Below are 20,000 nucleotides of genomic sequence, written 5' to 3'. Positions count from 1 at the left end.
TCTCGTTTTCATCCTGATTTATCTTCTCCTCTATCTCCTCCCCCCTTCTACTCCTCCTCTTCCTCCCATTCCTGTGCTCCTCTAGCTGCAACCCCCCCCCCCCCCCCCCCCCCCCCCCACACGCCTGAATCCAGAGGGAGTGATGAACAGAGGTTATTGAACAGAAGAAATAATGAAATAAAAAGGAGCAGAAACTCACCCAGAACAAAACACATTTCTCATTTTCTTCCCATAAAAGTTATGAATTTTTTATGTTTCAATCTTCGGCTTTAATGAAATAGTTTTTTAGATGCGACACATCATACATTTTCATAACGGCCATTTGGGTTGACATTTCCACCGTGTTGTTTCATACTGGGAGCTGTGCATACATAATGCATTCATCAGCACCTGAGTGAGTGTGTGTGTGTGTGTGTGCGGTTGGCATTTACTCCTACGCTCGCCGTACTTTGCGTGTGTCCAGGATGTGTGTCTATATTTGGCTGATGTCCCGTTTTGTTTTTCCTTCCAGTGTTTTGAACAGAACTCCGGTTCATCTCATCCATGAGATCATCCTGGTGGACGACTTCAGCGACGACGGTGAGACACTCCCGCACACACACACACACACACACACACGCAGCGACAGAGACACACACGCACGGTGTGTTCCAGGTCAGAGATAACAGAGATGAGACCTGAATCCCAGGTCAGAGGAGGGACGTGTCCACTGGGTCCGTAGTCTGAGGATTATGGTGCAGAAAAGCCTCCATTGTGGGCTGAACAGAGGATCACACGCTGCCTGACGATTATCTGCTCTGCAGCTGCGTTCAGGCGTCTCCAGAGACAGGAAGACCAAGTCAAAGCTTCTCGTGGGACCTGAAGAAATCATGGATGTAGGGCTGATTCTTTTAAATGCCTTCATTTTTACAGTTTACTCATTTATTTATTAGTTCACTGACTGGAGCGTTAAAAGTTAAATCAAAGTCGTATTTAAAGTTGAATTGAGATAAAATGCAGAAGACCAAATAAAACTGAAGATGAGGGATAAAAACAACGGTCACTAAACGCTGAAATGGACAAAATCTGCAAAATTTTGACTCATTTACAGAAAGTTTCACCCAACATGTTAAAAAACAAACTGCTGCAGGTGAGACGGTCTTCCTTCAACACAAACGTTTACCTTCCTGCAGCCCCAACACCCAGCAGGAAACCTACTTATGTCCAGGATTCCCAGTAGATGCTGGCAGGCAGCAGCTGGTCTTCCTGGGTTCATCCAGACAAACCCGCCTCGCCGCCCGCCGGCAGGATCACACATAAAATACAATCCTGTAAAATACACAGATACTCGCTGCGTTTCATGACATTTTTCCACAAATAAAAGCAACATCTGTACGTTTCAACAAATAAGTCTGATTTTCAGGTGTTTCCACTGAATTGTGTTTATTTAACCTCAATTCTGGTAAAACTTCGTCCAGCTGAGCAGATTTTATGAGATGCAGCTGATGGAAGGTGGTGTTATTTTACCTGCTGCAGAGATTTTGCTCTGGCTTTTCAAAGCTTTTCTCCATCATTTTCTAAAATTTGCTGTTTGTTCGTTGTTGTCTTTTTGTTCCACACTGCACCATCTTTACTGGGAATGAACTGGTCACGACCCCCCCCCCCCCCCCCCACGTCACGTCCAGGGACATGTAAATACTACATACAAAAAAAGAGTTTCCATGACACTTTTGCAATATATTTCTCTTTCAAAAACCACCTAATGAGAGTGTAAAAAGTGACATTTTAAAGATATTTGTCAATATTTGTGACTATTTTTCAAATGTAGGTGTTTATATGAGCATTTTTTTGTTTTGTTTTTTTGGGATATTTAGTTTTTGCACAATTCTCGGTGTGATGGAAATGCAGACACTAACCAGAAACAGAAACAGTTGTTTACATCCCAGTATAGCCACACTGGAAATGACAGTAAACATGTTTACTGGATCAACACATTAATTCAATTCAATTCAACTTTATTTATATAGCGTCAAATCACAGCAATGCCATCTCAAGACGCTTTACAGACAGAGAAGAAAATATAACGAAAGCCAATTCATAACAGCCTATATAAGGAAACCAGTTGGAGGGTCCAACTCAATCTCCCATCCTGAGCAAGCACACGGCGACAGTGGGAAGGAAAAAACTCCCTTTTAACAGGAAGGAAACCTCCGGCAGAACCCGGCTCAAGGACAGGCAGCCATCTGCCTCTGCTGAAGTTGAACTGAACTGAATTTATTTCAAGCAAAGGAGCCTCATTTACATAGCAGTTTATGATATTTCAATTCAAAATAATAATTTAAAAAAAAAAACCAAAAACCAAGGTATTGGACATTATGGGTCACTTAAAGGTGGTGTTTATTAGCATTTAAACAAACAAAAAAAAAGTCAGGTTTATTTCTCTAACATCCCCTTGGTCCCCAGAGGGTTAAATCCAAGTATTAACTTATTATGAGATTTCCAGAGATGTGTTGAAGTATTGTCAGTGTTTGGTTTTTACTTCAGCTGAACGTCTTCATGAGCTTCAGATGAACGGACCACCGTGCGTCAGAACTGTCAGGATTTTTCCCTGGAGTTTTAACTCGCTGTTCAGACATCAGGTTGCCAGATTTGGAGCAGACGCCTGCGGCTGAACTGCAGACGAGGCTTGTCTGAGTCGGGTTATTGAAGGCTGCTTCCCTGCAGGTTTATACTCATTGCTTTGTTTAGATCAGGTGTGTAAGGCGAGGAGAGTGTGTGGAACCTGCAGGGAAGGTGTGGTTGGTGCGAGTTGCTATATGTCTGTACTTCCTGCAGTAACGATGTGCTTCAGTTGGGATTAAACCTGCAGAAGAGGCGTCTCTTCATGCCAGAACGAAGCCGCTCTGAGCTGAGGCGGAAATTCAAGGTGCAACAAAGAGCGTTTGAATCTTTCTGGGCTGTTTGGACCAAACTTTGTCACATATGTTTGATTCAGAGCTCCAAAACTGTGTCAGCTGGTGGAAAAGAGGCTTAATATGCTTCCTGTCAAAGTTAATGTGCTCATTACATTAAGACTCTTTCAGAAGGTCTTATAATCCTGTTAATAATCCAGTTATTAATCCTGTTAATAATCCGGTTATTAACCCTTTTCTCTTAGCTAGGCTATTTGTGATGAATTGGCTCCAGTTGATGTGTGTGTAAAGTGTCCTGAGATGACGTTGTGAAGTGGCGCGACACAAATAAATCTGAATCAAACTGAAAAATTGATCCTTGCATGAAAACGACGGTCATATAAAACCAGCATTTTAACGCTTCAGCGGGTTGCAGTGAAGTTAATTAGATCCAGGTTGGTTGTTTACCCATAATGAGTCATTTCCAGCGTTAATATTAACTAGTTCTGCAGTTAGTTAGTCAGACATGTATGATTGATGTAACAACGGCATATTTTTGTGTTTAACTCTCCAACCAGCGGCGCTCTCGTCTTCTTCCTCCACTGATGGAAGAGAAACTCTGCTCCATATCTGCTGCTCTGGTTTCAAAGCTCGGCTTGTGACTGTCGTCTGTATTTAACAACCAGTGAATGTGGCGGCCATAAAGTAGACAGAGAGGCGGTGGTTGTTCCGGTGTCACATTTATTCCTGTTCCTCGACTTTAACTCAGACTTTTAGAGTTTTCACAGCGAAAGGTAAATGTTTTCTTCACACCCAGGGAGGTTTCTCTGACGTGACCATTTAAGCTAAAGGTGAGACGTTTAAAATAAACTTTAAATTCATCCTGTGAAGACCCGGGAAGTCGAGTGTTTCCTGGCAGCTAGCTTCTGTTTTAAAGCTGAAAAATGTGAGTTTTAATATGTAAATGACAGAATTAGCACAAAGTTTAGCATGATTTATAAACCTGTTCCAAACGTTACGACGTCTAAATGTTCAGGTTTTCCTCAAGCAGCAGCTAAATGAAACTTCCTGACAGCAGGAGGAATGGGACACAGTGAAATACGTTGGGATCGAAGCGTCATAGCAACACAAAAGCCACAACCTGAACGCAAAATAAATCCTCCACCATCAGCAACAACACAAAAACTGCAACAGAGTTGTCGCTTTTTCTTTTTAGGGCTGAAAAGCGACAAACTTTGTGGGAAAAATCTTGTGAAGTGAGTTAAACGCTGATGATTCATGTCGGTCTGCGCTGAAACGCCATCCCACCTTACGACACACACGATGCTCCTCATCCGCTGATGTTGGTGACAATCCAAGCTGCTGATTGGCTGTCAGGAACGTCCAGAGTGTCCGTCATTAGCTCCGTCAGACCCATCAGTCATTTCTCTCTGCCTCTGATTCAACGTTTTAAAATCACCACCAGGTGTTACAGGGTCGCTCTGATTGGACTGTTAGAAAAGTTCCATTAAAGGATTCGTTTACAAAATCCTTCCAGAGATTCCAGTCAGGAGAAGGAGCGGTGTTGGATGTTCAAACTGAAGCGATAATGAACCTTCATTCCTTGTGTGCACGCCGAGTCTGAGCAGGAGGCGCCTGAACGGCCGGCGCTGCTGTTTGTGGTGCAAAGACTCAGTCTGAGAACCCCCCCACACACACACACACACACATATACATATACAGCGGCAGGAAGTGAATCGTGATTCAATGTGCTGAAAGGAGGGCTGTTTCAGATGTTTGCTGCATTTTAGCAGGAGAATAAATCAGATGTTTGAGACGAGGCAATGTTGACCAGAGGGCAGCAGATGTCCCGGACTGGCTGTTGTTCTGCAGGGGGGGGGGGTTTACGGATAGGTTTCGCCTTAGAAATGACCTGATTCTTCCACATAATCGAGCCACTGTTAGGGATGTATGTCCAAGCCTTTTATCATTCTATTCTGGAGTCATTTATCAGACGTTTTCATCCAAAGCGAGTCTCATATGAGAGTGAGAGCAACACAAGCATGAAATCAAACAGTAGAGGACACCGTAGGAAGGTTCTACTGGACGACACAGGTGTTGACGTTTCCAATACGGTTACCAATATGAACCGATGCTGATATTTTAGAGGAAGTTGTGCAACAAACCAACAAATAAAAGTATCTGGAAAACGACACACAGAATCTCTTTTATTTACTCATGTTAACTTAGAGGAGATGTAGCTGAAGAGTTTGATTTAAAACGTGCATGTTGTGTAAAATTTGTCATTAAAAAGTAAAAACTGATATTGATAATTTCCTGATATTACATTTTAACGTTATGGGCCGATAATATCAGTATGCTGATGATGCGGGACACAACAACACCCAGCGAGGAAAGACTTTCAGAACTGCTGCTTCCTGTCAGTTTGATGTAGGAGATTCTTCAGTTTGCTGATTGTGTACAAATAACATCCTAGTAAACAGAACTAATAAGTAAACATCATGTTTACTCCTCAGGTGGGATTTTACATGAAGGATTCCACAGATAAACTGTAAAACTGGAAACAGAGTAAAACTTTTCAGGGTGTGAAACATAAACTAAACAAGACGACGTGCATTCTGCAGCTGCTGGCTCTTTTCTATCTGCTGATGATTCCACAGCGTCATTCCTCACTTTTCCTTCTCTTCAGTCAGCGCGCTGACAGCCGGCCAGGATGGATGGAGCCATGAGCGCCGCTACAGAAGTGAGGATTCAAGTGATGGAGGTTAAATAGTGCCACATTTAGACTGGGGAGGAATTATCAAGACAGATGAGGCAGCAGCTCCAGATGCAATCAGCAGAAGAGACGGATGTGTAAACAGCCAGAGACGGAAGAAATGAGGATGCAGATTCAGTGTTACTGCCACGGTGCACACACCCCTCCCACAAAAAGAACGTCACTTTCTTTAAACCCCAGTTAACCCATCATCAACCTTCTCAACGTTTCAGATTCTAAGCAGACCGGTTCATTCATGGCAACGTCTCAATCTGTGTGTTTGAACTTGTTTTGTCCCTTAGAGGTTACGGGATCCTCCCTGTTGTCCAGGCGGGCGTTTCGCTCATCAGCTTGTCTCACAACAGGTTGTTTATACAAAAACATGATGGCGATCCAGTCGCTGAGCTCAGCATCTTCTGCTCCTTCATGAGGAGACTCTGGAGACAACTTTAATCACCCTGATGCCTTTCAGAGACACAACAGGCTTTCTTAAAACTTTTATTCTAGCTAGCGAGGATGCTCGTCCAAAGTTCCCACTGCAAATTCCAAGCAATTTCATGGTGATGTAAGAAACACAGGAGAACGTCACCGCCCACAGCGTCACATAAAAGCAGAGACTCTGCAGATCATGAAGACGTCTGTCTCGTCTATGTGGAACAGAAACTCTGAGCTAGCAGCCAGAATATCCGATCATGTCTCACTGTTGCTGTTTTGTGGTGAAACGTTTTATTCCAGCTCTATAAAACTCTGCTAATGTGTCTCCTGTGTCTCTGCTTTCATTTCACGTGAATCAGGACGGTCCTGCTAGTTTCCAAGGAGATGAAGGTCCTGCTGGTTTCCATGGAGATGAAGGTCCTGCTAGTTTCCAAAGAGATAAAGGTCCTACTAGTTTCCATGGAGATGTAGGTGTGCAAGTTTCCATGGAGATGAAGGTCCTGCTAGTTTTCTTGGAGATGAAGATCCTGCTGGTTTCCATGGAGATGAAGGTCCTGCTTTTTTCCTTTGGAGATGAAGGTCCTGCTGTTTTCCATGGAGATGAAGGTCCTGCTGGTTTTCATGGAGATGAAGGTCCTGCTAGTTTTCTTGGAGATGAAGATCCTGCTGGTTTCCATGGAGTTGAAGGTCCTGCTGGTTTCCATGGAGATTAAGGTCCTGCTAGTTTTGATGGAGATGAAGGTCCTGCTAGTTTTCTTGGAGATGAAGATCCTGCTGGTTTCCATGGAGTTGAAGGTCCTGCTGGTTTCCATGGAGATGAAGGTCCTGCTGGTTTTCATGGAGATGAAGGTCCTGCTGGTTTCCATGGAGTTGAAGGTCCTGCTGGTTTCCATGGAGATGAAGGTCCTGCTGGTTTTCATGGAGATGAAGGTCCTGCTAGTTTTCTTGGAGATGAAGGTCCTGCTGGTTTCCATGGAGTGCATGACTGGCTCCACAGAGAGGTAGTTGGGGGTCTGTGCTTCGGGGTGTCTGCCGGCTTCCCAAGTCTTGGGGTTCTCCTGGCCTGCAAGTTTCCATGGAAATGAGCGTCCTGCTGGTTTCACTGATTTGAGCGGTGATGGAGGTTTCCATCATCATCATCGACTGATGGTTTCCTGAGATGTTCACCTCCATTATACACTGATTTTGATGAACCTTTTCCATATTTTTTGTCGTTCTGCTTTGCTTTAACTTGAATCTGACATTTCTGTCAGATATCTGTTCAATATCATGTCAGAAAAAATATCAGGATGAGGTTAATTCAGTTGAGGGCTGCAGTGAAGCTGCAGCTCCGATCAGGGAGGAGAGGAACTCCCCAGACGGGTTCCTCATACAAGCAGGTCTCTGCTACATAATCCGACATGAAACCAGCTGCTGGAATGAGGGATATCTGATCAGACGACTCACAGTCACTCAAATGCTGTCAGAAAAAACTGCGTGTGAATTGAAGTACTTACCAGACGAAGTAGAAATACCTTTAGATGGTTGACACACATAATCTGGCAGATGAGACGGCAGAACGCCTGGATGAGGTGGAGAAAGGCTGTTCACTCGCTGTGGAACTTCCTTCTGTTGTATTTAGTTTATTTTGTCATGAAACATTGATGGCAGGCGGCTGCATTTGTTATGAGGATGAAAGAGGAAAAAAAAAAATCAAATTTCAAGAAGCTCAAAATCCATTTTTACTTGAAAATACTTCCGACGTGAGGAATGAGAGGAACTCGTCACTCAGTGAGAACGTTGCGGTTCTCCAGACCTGTCGGGACCTTTTAGAAGTTCTCGTAGATCTGACTGTTTGTGCCACAAGGTCTGGTAACACCGCTGCTGTTGGCTGGACCCGGTAGGTGGGAATCAGGCGTTCCAGACGATGCGGATGGAAGCTGAGTTCGGACGGACGCGTCGCGTCGGCTGGAGTCATTAATCAGACCTCTGCAGCCGTGTTGATGACAACGTCCTTCAGTCTGCACATCGTTTCCTGCAGGCATCTACGAGAATCCGTGGCGTGACCACACCGGAAGATGTGATTCCTTTGTCAGGAATCTCACCGCCTGTCCTTGAAAATGACTCAAGTGACTTGTTTCTTCTCATCCGCCTGTAAACATAAAAACATGACAGACTGACTTTCTAGCAGGAATAAAAACAGGAATATGAGTGGAATAAATGTTTTCTTCTCAACTCTTGAGCACATTTATCGAATGTTGTTTTATTTATATTAATGTAAACAGCTGGGATGTTGCTGGGTCGGACTTAAACTCTGATTTGGCTCATAATTTATTTGGTAATATTAAAGGTGTTTCAGTAACCTGCTGAGTCATGTGAGGACTTACAGAAAGTCGAACCTGCGTAAAAGAAGGCAAAGCTAATTTATTATCTCATTTCATTCATAAATCCGCCTAAAATAAACAGATAAAAACTTCAGTTTGTTTGGATATAATGGAGGAAAATGGTGTTAAACTACAGCACTTGGCTGGGGCACTGGGAGTGGTGGGCGGTGGTCTTGGAGGCCTAGATCGGGGGTTCTTCAGGCTCTTGGGGCCCTGGGGCCACGCTCTGTTGGGCAGGTCACTCCAGCCGAGTGGATCTTCAACTTTTCTAAACATTTTACACCTTGTCAGATCATTTTTTGGCCCAGCGGCTCCAAAATCAGGGGTGTGGGTTTCCATGTAGCTCAATATGAGCTTTTAAATGTGTGGCAACAGTAACGTTAGAGCATAAGAAGCCATGAATAATAAAGTCTGCTCGTTCTGTTAATGTGTACATGCATGAGCTTATTGTAAATGTCAGGGAGGTTGGAAAGACTATTAACAATAAATATTGTCGTTATAATAATTTTGCTGCAACATTTATTTAAAAAAAAAAAAAAAAAAGTTTAGATTTTTTCTTTTTTCTTTTCATTTTAACATTTTAACATATTTCCCAGCTGACAGTTGCATTGAAATGTTTTGTTATTATGAGCCAGAAGAAGACTGAAAGCTGTGAATCGTCCTGCTGCTGAACTTTCCAGAAGTTCGTTGACGTCGCTGCGGCGCTCCAGAGACGGCGAGACACGTCGTCTACGTGTAACACACACATTGTTTCCTCTTCTGTTATTTATGCCTGTTTTCATGCTTGTTTTGTTCCAGAAAGCGACTGCCAGCTTCTCATCAAACTCCCCAAAGTCAAATGTCTTCGCAACGGCAGAAGAGAAGGTACGACAACAGCTGTGTGTGTGTGTGTGTGTCTGAGAGTTTGCATTAGCATTTTTAATATGTTTCTGTGCATAAATTAGCATGTTTAATTATTCATACAGCCTTTGTAAGCGTAGTTTCTCATTTGTCGTTGTGTGTGTGTGTGTGTGTGTGTGTGTGTGTGTGTGTGTGTGTGTGTGTGTGTGTGTGTAAAAATGGAATTTAAAAGAAGGTGTGTGAAAATGTGATTATTTTTGCCTTGCTTTATGAAAACACCCCTCTGACTGCTGTTCCAGTGTGTGAGGACGTAAAGGGACAGATGCTGAGGGGAAATGGACTCGTCCATCTGTGGACACGTCCAGACGAGATCCAAACAAACCACCCACTCCACAGCAGCACCCCCACACTAACATTTCACATCATTTTTATAGATTTATTTATTTCTAAAACACCAAAATTAGCTTGAAGACGTAAAAGAAGAGCTGACAAGCGGCGCTGATTGAGCGCGGCACGGATGTTGTTCCTCATTTTACCGCTAACAGACCAAAGCCATGCGTCATGGCTCTGCTTGTCATCTTCCTGCTGAATCCTCCACGCTCGTAAATATAGAATAGAAATTAAAACCATGCAGAAATGAACATGACAGCTTGGCTGTGCCACGGGGTCATGAGCAGCTTAAAACGCAGTTAAAGGCCAGGAAATGTCTGAAAATATGGATTTAATCCCTGCAGGGGAGTCAGGTAGGGCTGTTTGTATTAACATCTGGTTTTAGAAACTTATTATAACCTTTATTTATTTTCCAGAGCGTTTTCAGGAGTCATTTATTACATAAAGATAAAAAATACAGAATCTCTTTACAGGTAAATAAATTACATAAAATATCCTGAAAAGGGAGGAGGAGCTGAGTGAAACAACAATCGAGACGCGTTGCCATGGTGACGGATTAAAAAACTTCCTGGATCCGGGCGGTGATCCAAGTCAGCCAAAAATATAAAACTTGTTCCTGAGATTTCCTGCAAATTTCATCATAATATGTCAAAAACTTTATTAGTTTTTTAGTGCTAACACACACACACACACACACACACACACACACACACACACCGTCCGCCTTGGTGGAGACAATAATGCTGTTTGATTTCTTTTCCGCTGTCGGACTTTCTGAGTTTGCAGTTTAGAAACCACAACCACAGCTTCACACACTACAGATGATGTGACAGAAATGATGAAATTATCCTCCTGTCTGACAACTAAAACTGGGAAATAATGAGCCGTTTTTTAGGTTTGAAACTTATAAGTATTTGGTAATAATGTATAAATATATATTAGGGGGAGGGACTCTATTAAAAGAAATTTATCTAATTAGTTACAGGCTTTGTAATGAATTAATCACAAAAATCACATTTTAATCGTGATAAAATTTGCCACAAAAACAATTTTTCATTTATATTGATTTTATTGGATGATTAAATCCAATAATAGATAAAGAAATTAATATAATCAATTCCAACTCTAGTGATGTCTGGATAAATGCATTTAACTTTTAAAACAGTAAAACAGAAACAGAAAACATCTCCCTACAAGTTAAAGTGTCGTTTTAAATACTTACATAATAAATAACTAACAGCTGCAGCTCCACTTATTCTCTAATTAAGAGTCTGCAACATCTTACAGTCATTTTAACTTTAGAAAAGTTTTCATCCACATTAATAGACATTAAGATCTGACAGGAAACCAGGACTAATTAACCAGCGTTAACTTCAGTCTGAGATTGCAGAAGAGGTGATCGCCTCCTGATCTGACAGCAGCGTGAAGCTGCATGAGAACCGAGCGATGTGTGTGTTCTTCAGGAAGGGGGGAAGAACAGAAACTACATGTTCTTTTAAATAGAAGATCAGGTATTGTATGGTATATATATAAATATATATATGTATATATATATGTAAATATATATATATATATATATATATATATATATATATACACACACCAGGCAGGGTCCCAGGTGCAGACTATGCAAAGGAGCCCCTGAAACAATCCAGCACCTCCCAGTAGGCAAAGAATACATGGAGCGCCTTAACCAATTAGCTGCATAGTGTACAGGAACATCTGTGCAGAATGTGGACTGGAGACCTCCAAGTCCCAGTGGGAAACTCCCCCCAAGGAGGTGGAGAATGAGAGAACTAAGATCTTCTGGGACTTCCAGGTCCAGACAGATAAAACGGTGGTGGCCAACCAAGCAGACATGGTGATCATGGATAAGCAGCAGAGGAAAGCCGTAGTGATCGATGGATCCATCCCCAATGGTGCATTAGTTTACAGTACAGCAAAATAATTCAAAACACCAATAAATAATGAAATAATTGAAAAATACAAGGTTTTAAACATCCGCAGGAAGCTTTTATTTATGATTCCTCCTTTGGCATCTTAATGGTAAATCTGTCTGGCACAATTTGGCACACTGACCCTCATCGTGCATGTTGGACAGAGGTAAAAACGAAAAAAAGTCCAAATAATAATGAGCTAGAAGACTGAGTAGTTTGTAGGGAATTGTATGATATCGGAACTTCCACAGGCACGTGGGAACGTTGGAGCTTTTAGATTGTCGCCTGTTATTCGTCTGTGTTTCCTTCTCGGCATCGTTCACCTGAAGGTACGTTGTTCTTCTGTCCATGAGGTCAAAACGCAACATTTTCACAATAAAACCCCCAAAACACTGAATAGGACTGAACACACTGTTGTCTCTGACAGCTGAGACATTTTAAACACACACACATCTGCACGATGAGTCCTCACTGAGGTCTTAGTCTCGTTCTTCTCTCCACCTCCTTCAGTCTGTATGCATCCCATGTTTCCTTCAGACTTCCTCCTCCGGCTCAGTCTTCTTCTTGCCTTTTATAGCTCCTTTCTGTCCCTCCTTCACCCCCCATCTCTCTGTAACAACTGGGACAGTTGTCCTACATGGTGTCACTGAAGGATTTCATTATAGCGCAGTCATGCTGATCTCACGCTGGAACACACACACATTCACACACAAAGCCCCGCTTCATCAGTATGGCTTGTTAATAGTTTATAGCTTCAGGCTTTCTGGCTTGATTATCTTTTTAATGGTCATAAAAACACACCCGCGTGGTTGTGTGTGTGTCTCTGAGAGCTACAGACGGATGTTTGTAGCTGCGCAGACACAGCAGTTTTCCTTTCTTTTCCCAACATTTCCCAACTGTAAGGTTTTCCATCAAAACTGTCCATTTTAAAAAGCATGAAAGCTGCGTGGATCCGTCCACAGGACAAGCGGAGACAGCAGGGATGCTCGTCTGGAATCTGCTGGAAGTGCAGCGGGAATGGGAGTTTCAGCCCTCATGGAGGGACGGGGTGGGGGGGTCAGTGGAGTAAACAGCCAATGCAGTATCCTGTGGAGCTCTTCACAAACAGCGACTGGAAATGCTTCTAGCACCTCCTTCCCACATGCAAGAGGAGAAACTGTAGAACGCCAGCTCCACACCCCCCAGGACCTTTCAGCTTGGGGCTTTTTGTCAGGATGTTCACAGATCGTGCAGCAGGAAGAGGCAGATTGTACACACGATGAAGCAGCTTCAGGCCAGTGTTGGATGATGACCCTGATTCAGGCTTCTGCTGGCTCAATAAAATCACCTTTTTAAAACAGACAACAGTTTCTGAGAATATCTGCTGCGGGACGTTTGCTGTTTGCATAAACCACAGTTTTATTTCTATTTTATCTTTTAAAATAAAAACAAAAAGGAAAAACAGGATTGATGCATTTTAGTCTACAGTGATTCAACTGAGCCCTGCAGCTTTTCAATGTGTCCCTGCTCCAACACACATCACTAATAATGAGTCAAAGTGCTGAAGTTTGAAGGCTGATTCATTTGCTCTAAATTTGCAGATATTTTTGGAAAATTCTGTTTAAAAAAAAAGCCTGTGGTTTACAGTCGAATGAGAAGAAATGGATCTTTGTGTCATTATGTGGCAGACTGTTAAATGGGAGGTTTTTCCTTCCCACTGTCGCCAGTTTGCTTGCTCAGGATGGGAGATTGAGTTCGATCCTCCAACTCAATCTGTTGGTTTTCCTTATATAGGCTGTTATGAATTGGCTTTCATTACGTTCTTTTTTTCTGTCTGTAAAGCGTCTTGAGATGGCATTGCCGTGATTTGACGCTATATAAATAAAGTTGAATTGAATTGAATTGAATAGAAATTTATGCAGTTAATTCATTAAAAAAAACTGCTAAACTGCATTCGGTTTTATGTCAATATTTATTTTTACTTAATGTTATCAAAAGTCGTTGTGGAACGTCCAAAGAGCCACAGGCAGCAGACTCCAGGCCTAATAATGCCTGATATTGTTTCTTCACCATGCCTCTTCTTCTTCTTCATCATCACGGCAGTCAATATGTCCACACCTGGCTCGCAGCATCAGGTCATGCAATAAGGTCATATCAGCAAATTGTCGTGCAGCTCTCTTTCCTGCTCGCCTGTTGTCTTTGTTTCCACAGAGACACACAAACATGTTTAACCGTTAACCTCGGTGGGTTTTAGGTTTGTTGAAGAAAAGCATCAGAAATAAAGTTTCTTAAAAGCCCCTTTAATGAAACTCAGATTAAAAAGATCAGGTGTTGTTTGAGGGCAAACTCACATCAGCCTTTTTTATTCAAATCTTTCTCTGTTTGTTGGGAAAGTTTGCTTCGTTTGGGGAAATGTGAACGCGCCAAACAAATTCTGATTTGGACCAAAGAAGCGTATCAGTTCCACCTACAAACACAGGTCTTAGTCCATTTCAAGCAGACCAAATACAGGAAGTGGACTACAAAGTCCCCAAAAAAGTCACTTCCTGCATGTGGCGGAGCATTGCATTGTGGGTAAATACATAGCAATCATGTTAAGAGTCCTCTGCCTCGTCTGGTGTTCATACTGGGTCCATTGTTGCAGTGTATTTCTTGTATTGCTTGTATACTTGCATTAGACACAATAACAAACCCAAAACGGCCATAGTTTGGTCTCCATGTCTAACTGGCATGAGGAGGGAACAGTTTTCTTCTTCTTGTGGGTCTTTTCCTCTGTTTTGCTAAATATTAGTGCAGTCCCACATTTGGTGGGAATGGGGACATAATATTCTAATGGTTTGGCTGGTTTGACCAAAGTGCAACATGAACACGATCTTTGTCTGAATGGAGACACCCCCCTACAACTGAACCCAGTCGCCAATCAGACCGAGTCTAGCGGACTGTCCTGCTGTGAATGCACCCTTAGTGTGTATTTATTTGCCTGAAACACACAACCCTGCAGTTAAACAGAAGCATTTTCAAGCTTGTAAATGTACAGAGCTGCAGCTTCCAAACTGGGGACCCACCTCCCTGGGGGGCCCAGCTGGACTAAGTAAAATATCTGGTATCTTCTGGCCTACGTCTGGCCTATGCTGGTGTACGCCAGGTCTTTGTCTGGTCTATGTGTGGTCCACGTCTGGTCAATGTCTGGTCCACATCTGATCTATGTCTGGTTTACAACTGGTCTTTGTCTGGTCTACATCTGGTCTATGTCTGGTTTACGTTTGGGCTATGTCTGTTCTACATTTGATCTATTTTCTGGTCAACCTCTGGTATCTACATCTGGTTTACATCTGGTCTATATCTGGTATACGTCTGGTCTATGTCTAGTTACGTCTTTGGTCTACATGTGGTCTTCTTCTAGTCTACAGCTGGTCTACGTTTGGTCTTCGTCTGGTCCCCATCTAGTCCCCATCGGTTCTGCGTTTGGTCTTCATCTGGTCCATGTTTGAGCTACATTTGATTTGCATCTAGTCTATATCTGGTCTACTTCTGGTCAACTTCTGGTCTACGTCTGGTCTACTTCTGGTTTATATGTGGTCCACATCTGGTGTACGTCTGGTCTACGTCTGGTCTATGCTGGTGTATGCCAGGTCTTTGTCTGGTCTACGTCTGATCTACATCTGGTCAATGTATGGTCTACATGTGGTCTATGTTTGGTCTACGTCTGGTATATATCTGACATATATCTGGTCTACGTCTGGTCCACATCTGGTCAATGTCTGGTCTACATCTGATCTACATCAGATCTATGTCAGGTCAATGTCTGATCTACATATGGTCTACGTCAGGTCTACGACTGGTCTACGTTTGGTCCATGTCTGGTTCATGTTTGGTTTATGTCTGGTCTACATCTGGTCAATGTCAGGTCTATGTCTGGTCTACGTTTTGTCTAAATTTGGTCCAAGTCTAGTCTACGTTCAGTTTATGTTGGGTTTACATCTGAGCAGTGTCTGGTTCACGTCTGGTCTCCGTCTGGTCTTCGTCTGGTCTTCGTCTGGTCTCCATCTGGTCTGTGTCTGGTCTCTGTCTGGTCCACATCTGGTCAATGTCTGGTCCACATCTGGTCCACATCTGATCTATGTCTGGTTTACAACTGGTCTTTGTCTGGTCTACATCTGGTCTATGTCTGGTTTACGTTTGGGCTATGTCTGTTCTACATTTGATCTATTTTCTGGTCAACCTCTAGTATCTACATCTGGTTTATATCTGGTCTATATCTGGTATACGTCTGGTCTATGTCTAGTTACGTTACGTCTTTGTCTGGTCTACATGTGGTCTTCTAGTCTACAGCTGGTCTACGTTTGGTCTTCGTCTGGTCCCCATCTAGTCCCCATCGGTTCTGCGTTTGGTCTTCATCTGGTCCATGTTTGGTCTACATTTGATTTGCATCTGGTCTACTTCTGGTCAACTTCTGGTCTACGTCTGGTCTACTTCTGGTCAACTTCTGGTCTACGTCTGGTCTACTTCTGGTTTATGTGTGGTCCACATCTGGTGTACGTCTGGTCTACATCTGGTCTATGCTGGTGTATGCCAGGTCTTTGTCTGGTCTACGTCTGATCTACATCTGGTCAATGTCTGGTCTACATGTGGTCTATGTTTGGTCTATGTCTGGTATATGTCTGACATATATCTGACATATATCTGGTCTCCGTTTGGTCTCCGTCTGGTCTTCGTTTGGTCTCCGTCTGGTCTTCGTCTGGTCTTTGACTGGTCTCCGTCTGGTCTTTGACTGGTCTCCGTCTGGTCTTTGACTGGTCTCCGTCTGGTCTTTGTCTGGTCTTTGTTTGGTCGCCGTCTGGTCTTCGTTTGGTCTCCGTCTGGTCTTTGTCTGGTCTTCGTCTGGTCTCCGTCTTGTCTTCGTTTGGTCTCCGTCTGGTCTTCGTCTGGTCTCCGTCTGGTCTTCGTTTGGTCTCCGTCTTGTCTTCGTCTGGTCTCCGTCTGGTCTCCGTCTGGTCTTTGACTGGTCTCCGTCTGGTCTTCGTCTGGTCTCCGTCTGGTCTTCGTTTGGTCTCCGTCTTGTCTTCGTCTTGTCTTCGTCTGGTCTCCGTCTGGTCTCCGTCTGGTCTTTGTCTGGTCTCCGTCTGGTCTCCGTCTGGTCTTCGTTTGGTCTCCGTCTGGTCTTCGTTTGGTCTCCGTCTGGTCTTCGTTTGGTCTCCGTCTTGTCTTCGTCTGGTCTCCGTCTGGTCTCCGTCTGGTCTTTGTCTGGTCTTTGTCTGGTCTTCGTCTGGTCTCCGTCTTGTCTTCGTCTGGTCTCCGTCTGGTCTCCGTCTGGTCTTCGTCTGGTCTTTGTCTGGTCTTTGTCTGGTCTCCGTCTGGTCTTCGTTTGGTCTCCGTCTGGTCTCCGTCTGGTCTCCGTCTGGTCTTCGTCTCGCTGCAGCAGATGAATTAATGCTTCGCTCCCTGCGGCACTGCGATGCTTTTAACTGAAGCAGCAGCCAATAAACTAAAAATAGAATAATTCTCTGTTTCACAGCAGATTTCATGGTAAAGGTTGGGATGCATGTCATCGATAAACGGGGGAAAACGCCTTTTTGATGCTTATTTTGATAAATAACCCAGTGACCTCATGCATACTGGGATGGAAGAAGATCCAGTTAAATGGGCATGTGTGAACATATGCAGGACGTAGCTGCAGTCTGCCACAGTGTCAAATCTGATTAAAATGGGTTTCTTGTATGTTTTTTCATGCAAATTAGGCACCAAACACTGTAAAATCAGTAAAATCTGATTTAAATCACATTTCAAACTCAATGGAAGTGTCCTTTGGATTCCTGGACTTTCTATTTTTGGCTCATAGTCTGATGACGAAATGTCTCAATGTGAAAATTCAATAACACACATGAATACACACAACAGACTTTGCATCGTTTGCAGTAACAAAGTTATTTTTAACACATTTTTGACTCAACATTGACCTTTCAACAGTGTCCTAATCCTTAACCAGTTTAACTTCAAGTTTAAGCTTAAATTTATCCATGTTAAAAGACACACACACAGCTGTGAGAAAAGAAGGCAGATGAGAAGTAAGTCCTCTGTACAAAGCCAGCTTTGCAGATGTTGGTGAAAATGTGTATTTAAGCAAAAGACTGACCATTTTGGTCGCCGCGTTCCTCCATTGGAGTGTGTTCCTGCTTGTATGTGGCTCCAGTTTATATGTGTGTGTGTGTATGTGTGTGTGTGTGTGTGTGTGTGTCCATCCATCCAGAAAATAAAGCCTTATTGAGGATGAAATGGGATTTTTAATTGGCTGAGCCTCGGCCTGCGTGGAACGTCACGACCTCGTGTATAAAGTCACCGACACACACTCACAACGGACCCTCGCACAACTCTGGCTACATGCACACACTCCTGCCTGCACATGCATACACACATCCTGAAAAAAAGTCACACATTTACACGGACTACGTGTCCATGTCGGGGAGTATTGATTACACCATTTAGTCCAAATAGGAGAGAACAGTGCCCCCCCCACATCAGAGAGACCTCCCTAACAGGCTCATTTACACACAATCAGAAACACTCCTCAGCAGAACGAGTGAAACACATTAACTTTGTGTGATGTAGTCCTGCTCGCCGTCCTGGGTGGTCAGCCGTCTGTCCTGTAGAAGTGGACAGACAAACCTGCACACGCAGAATGTCATGCACCTGCTGAAGAACATATTGCAGGGTAGAACTCTCTTAAATCAATATGCAGAAAAACACTATAGGAACCAACACTGACTGTAAACACACTTAATACACTGTTTCGGGGCTTTTGGAGTATCTTCTGTCAGGATTTTACTTCTAAATCTAAAACTGTAAGACAGGAAGTGATGTAGGATCAGGGAGACGGTGTTGTGCCGAAAAAAGCCCCCCTGCCATAAAAAGCAGTAACAGCATCTCGCCTGTAGATGGCGTGTATTTATTCTTTTTCAGGGTAAATAAGAAATACACGCCATCTACAGGCAGGATGCCGTTACTGCACTTCTTGAAACTGCGTGTTTTTTTTGTTTTTTTCTTGGCACACCATCTCCGTGATCCTACATCTCTTCCCGTCTTGCAGTTTTAGATGCAGTTGTAACATCGCAACAGAAACTACTCCAAAAGTCGAAAATATTGTATCTATAAATGTATTTATATTCAGAATGGGTCCCTACAATGTTTTTCTATGGACTGATTTATGAGAGGTTCTAACCTGCAACATGTTCTTCAAAAGTTTTGACGGAGCCTCTAAGAGCCTCGCTCTGACCACCTGAGAGCGCGAAGCAGCATGGGGGCCAAGGTGAAGGGTTCTAGTCCAGTCTTCCTTTTCCTTGAGCTAATGCAGCTCTGACTCTGTTTTTATTGGAAAACACACGAGGTTGTGTGTTTACCTGGTAGCCAGAGATTATGAGCACGAAACTTCATTAAATTTACTGTCTTATCAGCTCTGCAGCTCTGAAAAAAAACCCATTTCAGCACGTAGAAGATGTTAGTTTCGTGGCTAAAAGCTGTGACGGTTCTGTGGCTTCATGTTGAATATGCGTCCTGCTGCATGAGGTTTAAATGTCAATGACAGAAGAAACGGCGAGAAAAGCCTCTTTAGCAGTAAAAGTTAACATGCTGGAAGCATTATTTCCATTCTTCCACCTTTAACTGTTTATTCACGACTTTTAACTCTTGCTTTAAGTTGCTGTTTGTTAGGTTGAGGAAAAAAAAGTCACGTTGTTAAGTTTAGGCAGAAACAAATCTGTCGTACGATATTTGGACATGAACGGATTCCCGGTCTTTTCACAGAACCAGGACTCGTCTCCGCTGTGTGAAAAACCAAACGCTTCCTGCACCCTGCAGACATGGTGGAGATGAAAATGGAAAGGTTGCATGACAAAGCCGCAGCTGTCAAACTGAAATGGAGCCGAAGTGAATATTGCGTTAAATGCGTCGGGTTGGTTCCAGATTCTTTGTGGACTGAAAAGACTTTTACAGCTAAACAGATGTTTATTATACAGATGTTGACTGTGTGTGAACACAGATCAGGATTAGTGAAGCGGTGTAGAAAACAGTTTGTGTTTTTGTGTTTGTGCATCAGGTCTGATCAGGTCCAGAGTCCGTGGGGCGGACGCTGCGAGGGCCAGAGTCCTGACCTTCCTGGACAGCCACTGTGAGGTGAACAAGGACTGGCTGCCCCCCCTCCTGCAGAGGATTAAACAGGTAAACCAAAGTGTGTGTGCAGTTCTGTGGGACAGTTTCACTGCTGAGTGTTGACAGTTGAGTCGGTTTTATCTTGTGTAACCTGAAGAGGAGCATCGGTGTTTAACCTCTGCTGGATAAAAAGGATGAAGGACTTTCATTTGACCCAACCCATGGAAAATGTTTACATAAGTCAATTTGTTTTTAATATGAGGTCTTTATTTGTCCCTTTTTACAAAAT

The 20,000-nt window shown here is 43.2% G+C and overlaps 1 protein-coding gene across 1 annotated transcript in view; it reads left to right on the top strand.

Moving 5' to 3' along the window:
* Positions 1-20,000, top strand: part of galnt14 (UDP-N-acetyl-alpha-D-galactosamine:polypeptide N-acetylgalactosaminyltransferase 14 (GalNAc-T14)) — a gene marked incomplete at both ends in the record, with an annotated part of 285,968 nt that overhangs the window by 184,804 nt on the left and 81,164 nt on the right. The window contains 3 exons of the mRNA XM_079255488.1: positions 512-579; positions 9,222-9,287; positions 19,659-19,780. Coding sequence (XP_079111614.1) covers positions 512-579; positions 9,222-9,287; positions 19,659-19,780 — 256 coding nt within the window. The remainder of the gene's footprint in view (positions 1-511; positions 580-9,221; positions 9,288-19,658; positions 19,781-20,000) is intronic.

Source organism: Telmatherina bonti, assembly GCF_933228915.1.
Source record: "Telmatherina bonti genome assembly, chromosome: 16".
In the NCBI taxonomy this organism is placed as follows: domain Eukaryota; kingdom Metazoa; phylum Chordata; class Actinopteri; order Atheriniformes; family Telmatherinidae; genus Telmatherina; species Telmatherina bonti.
Note: the sequence above shows the minus strand (reverse complement) of the source record. Positions and strands in the feature narration are given on the sequence as shown.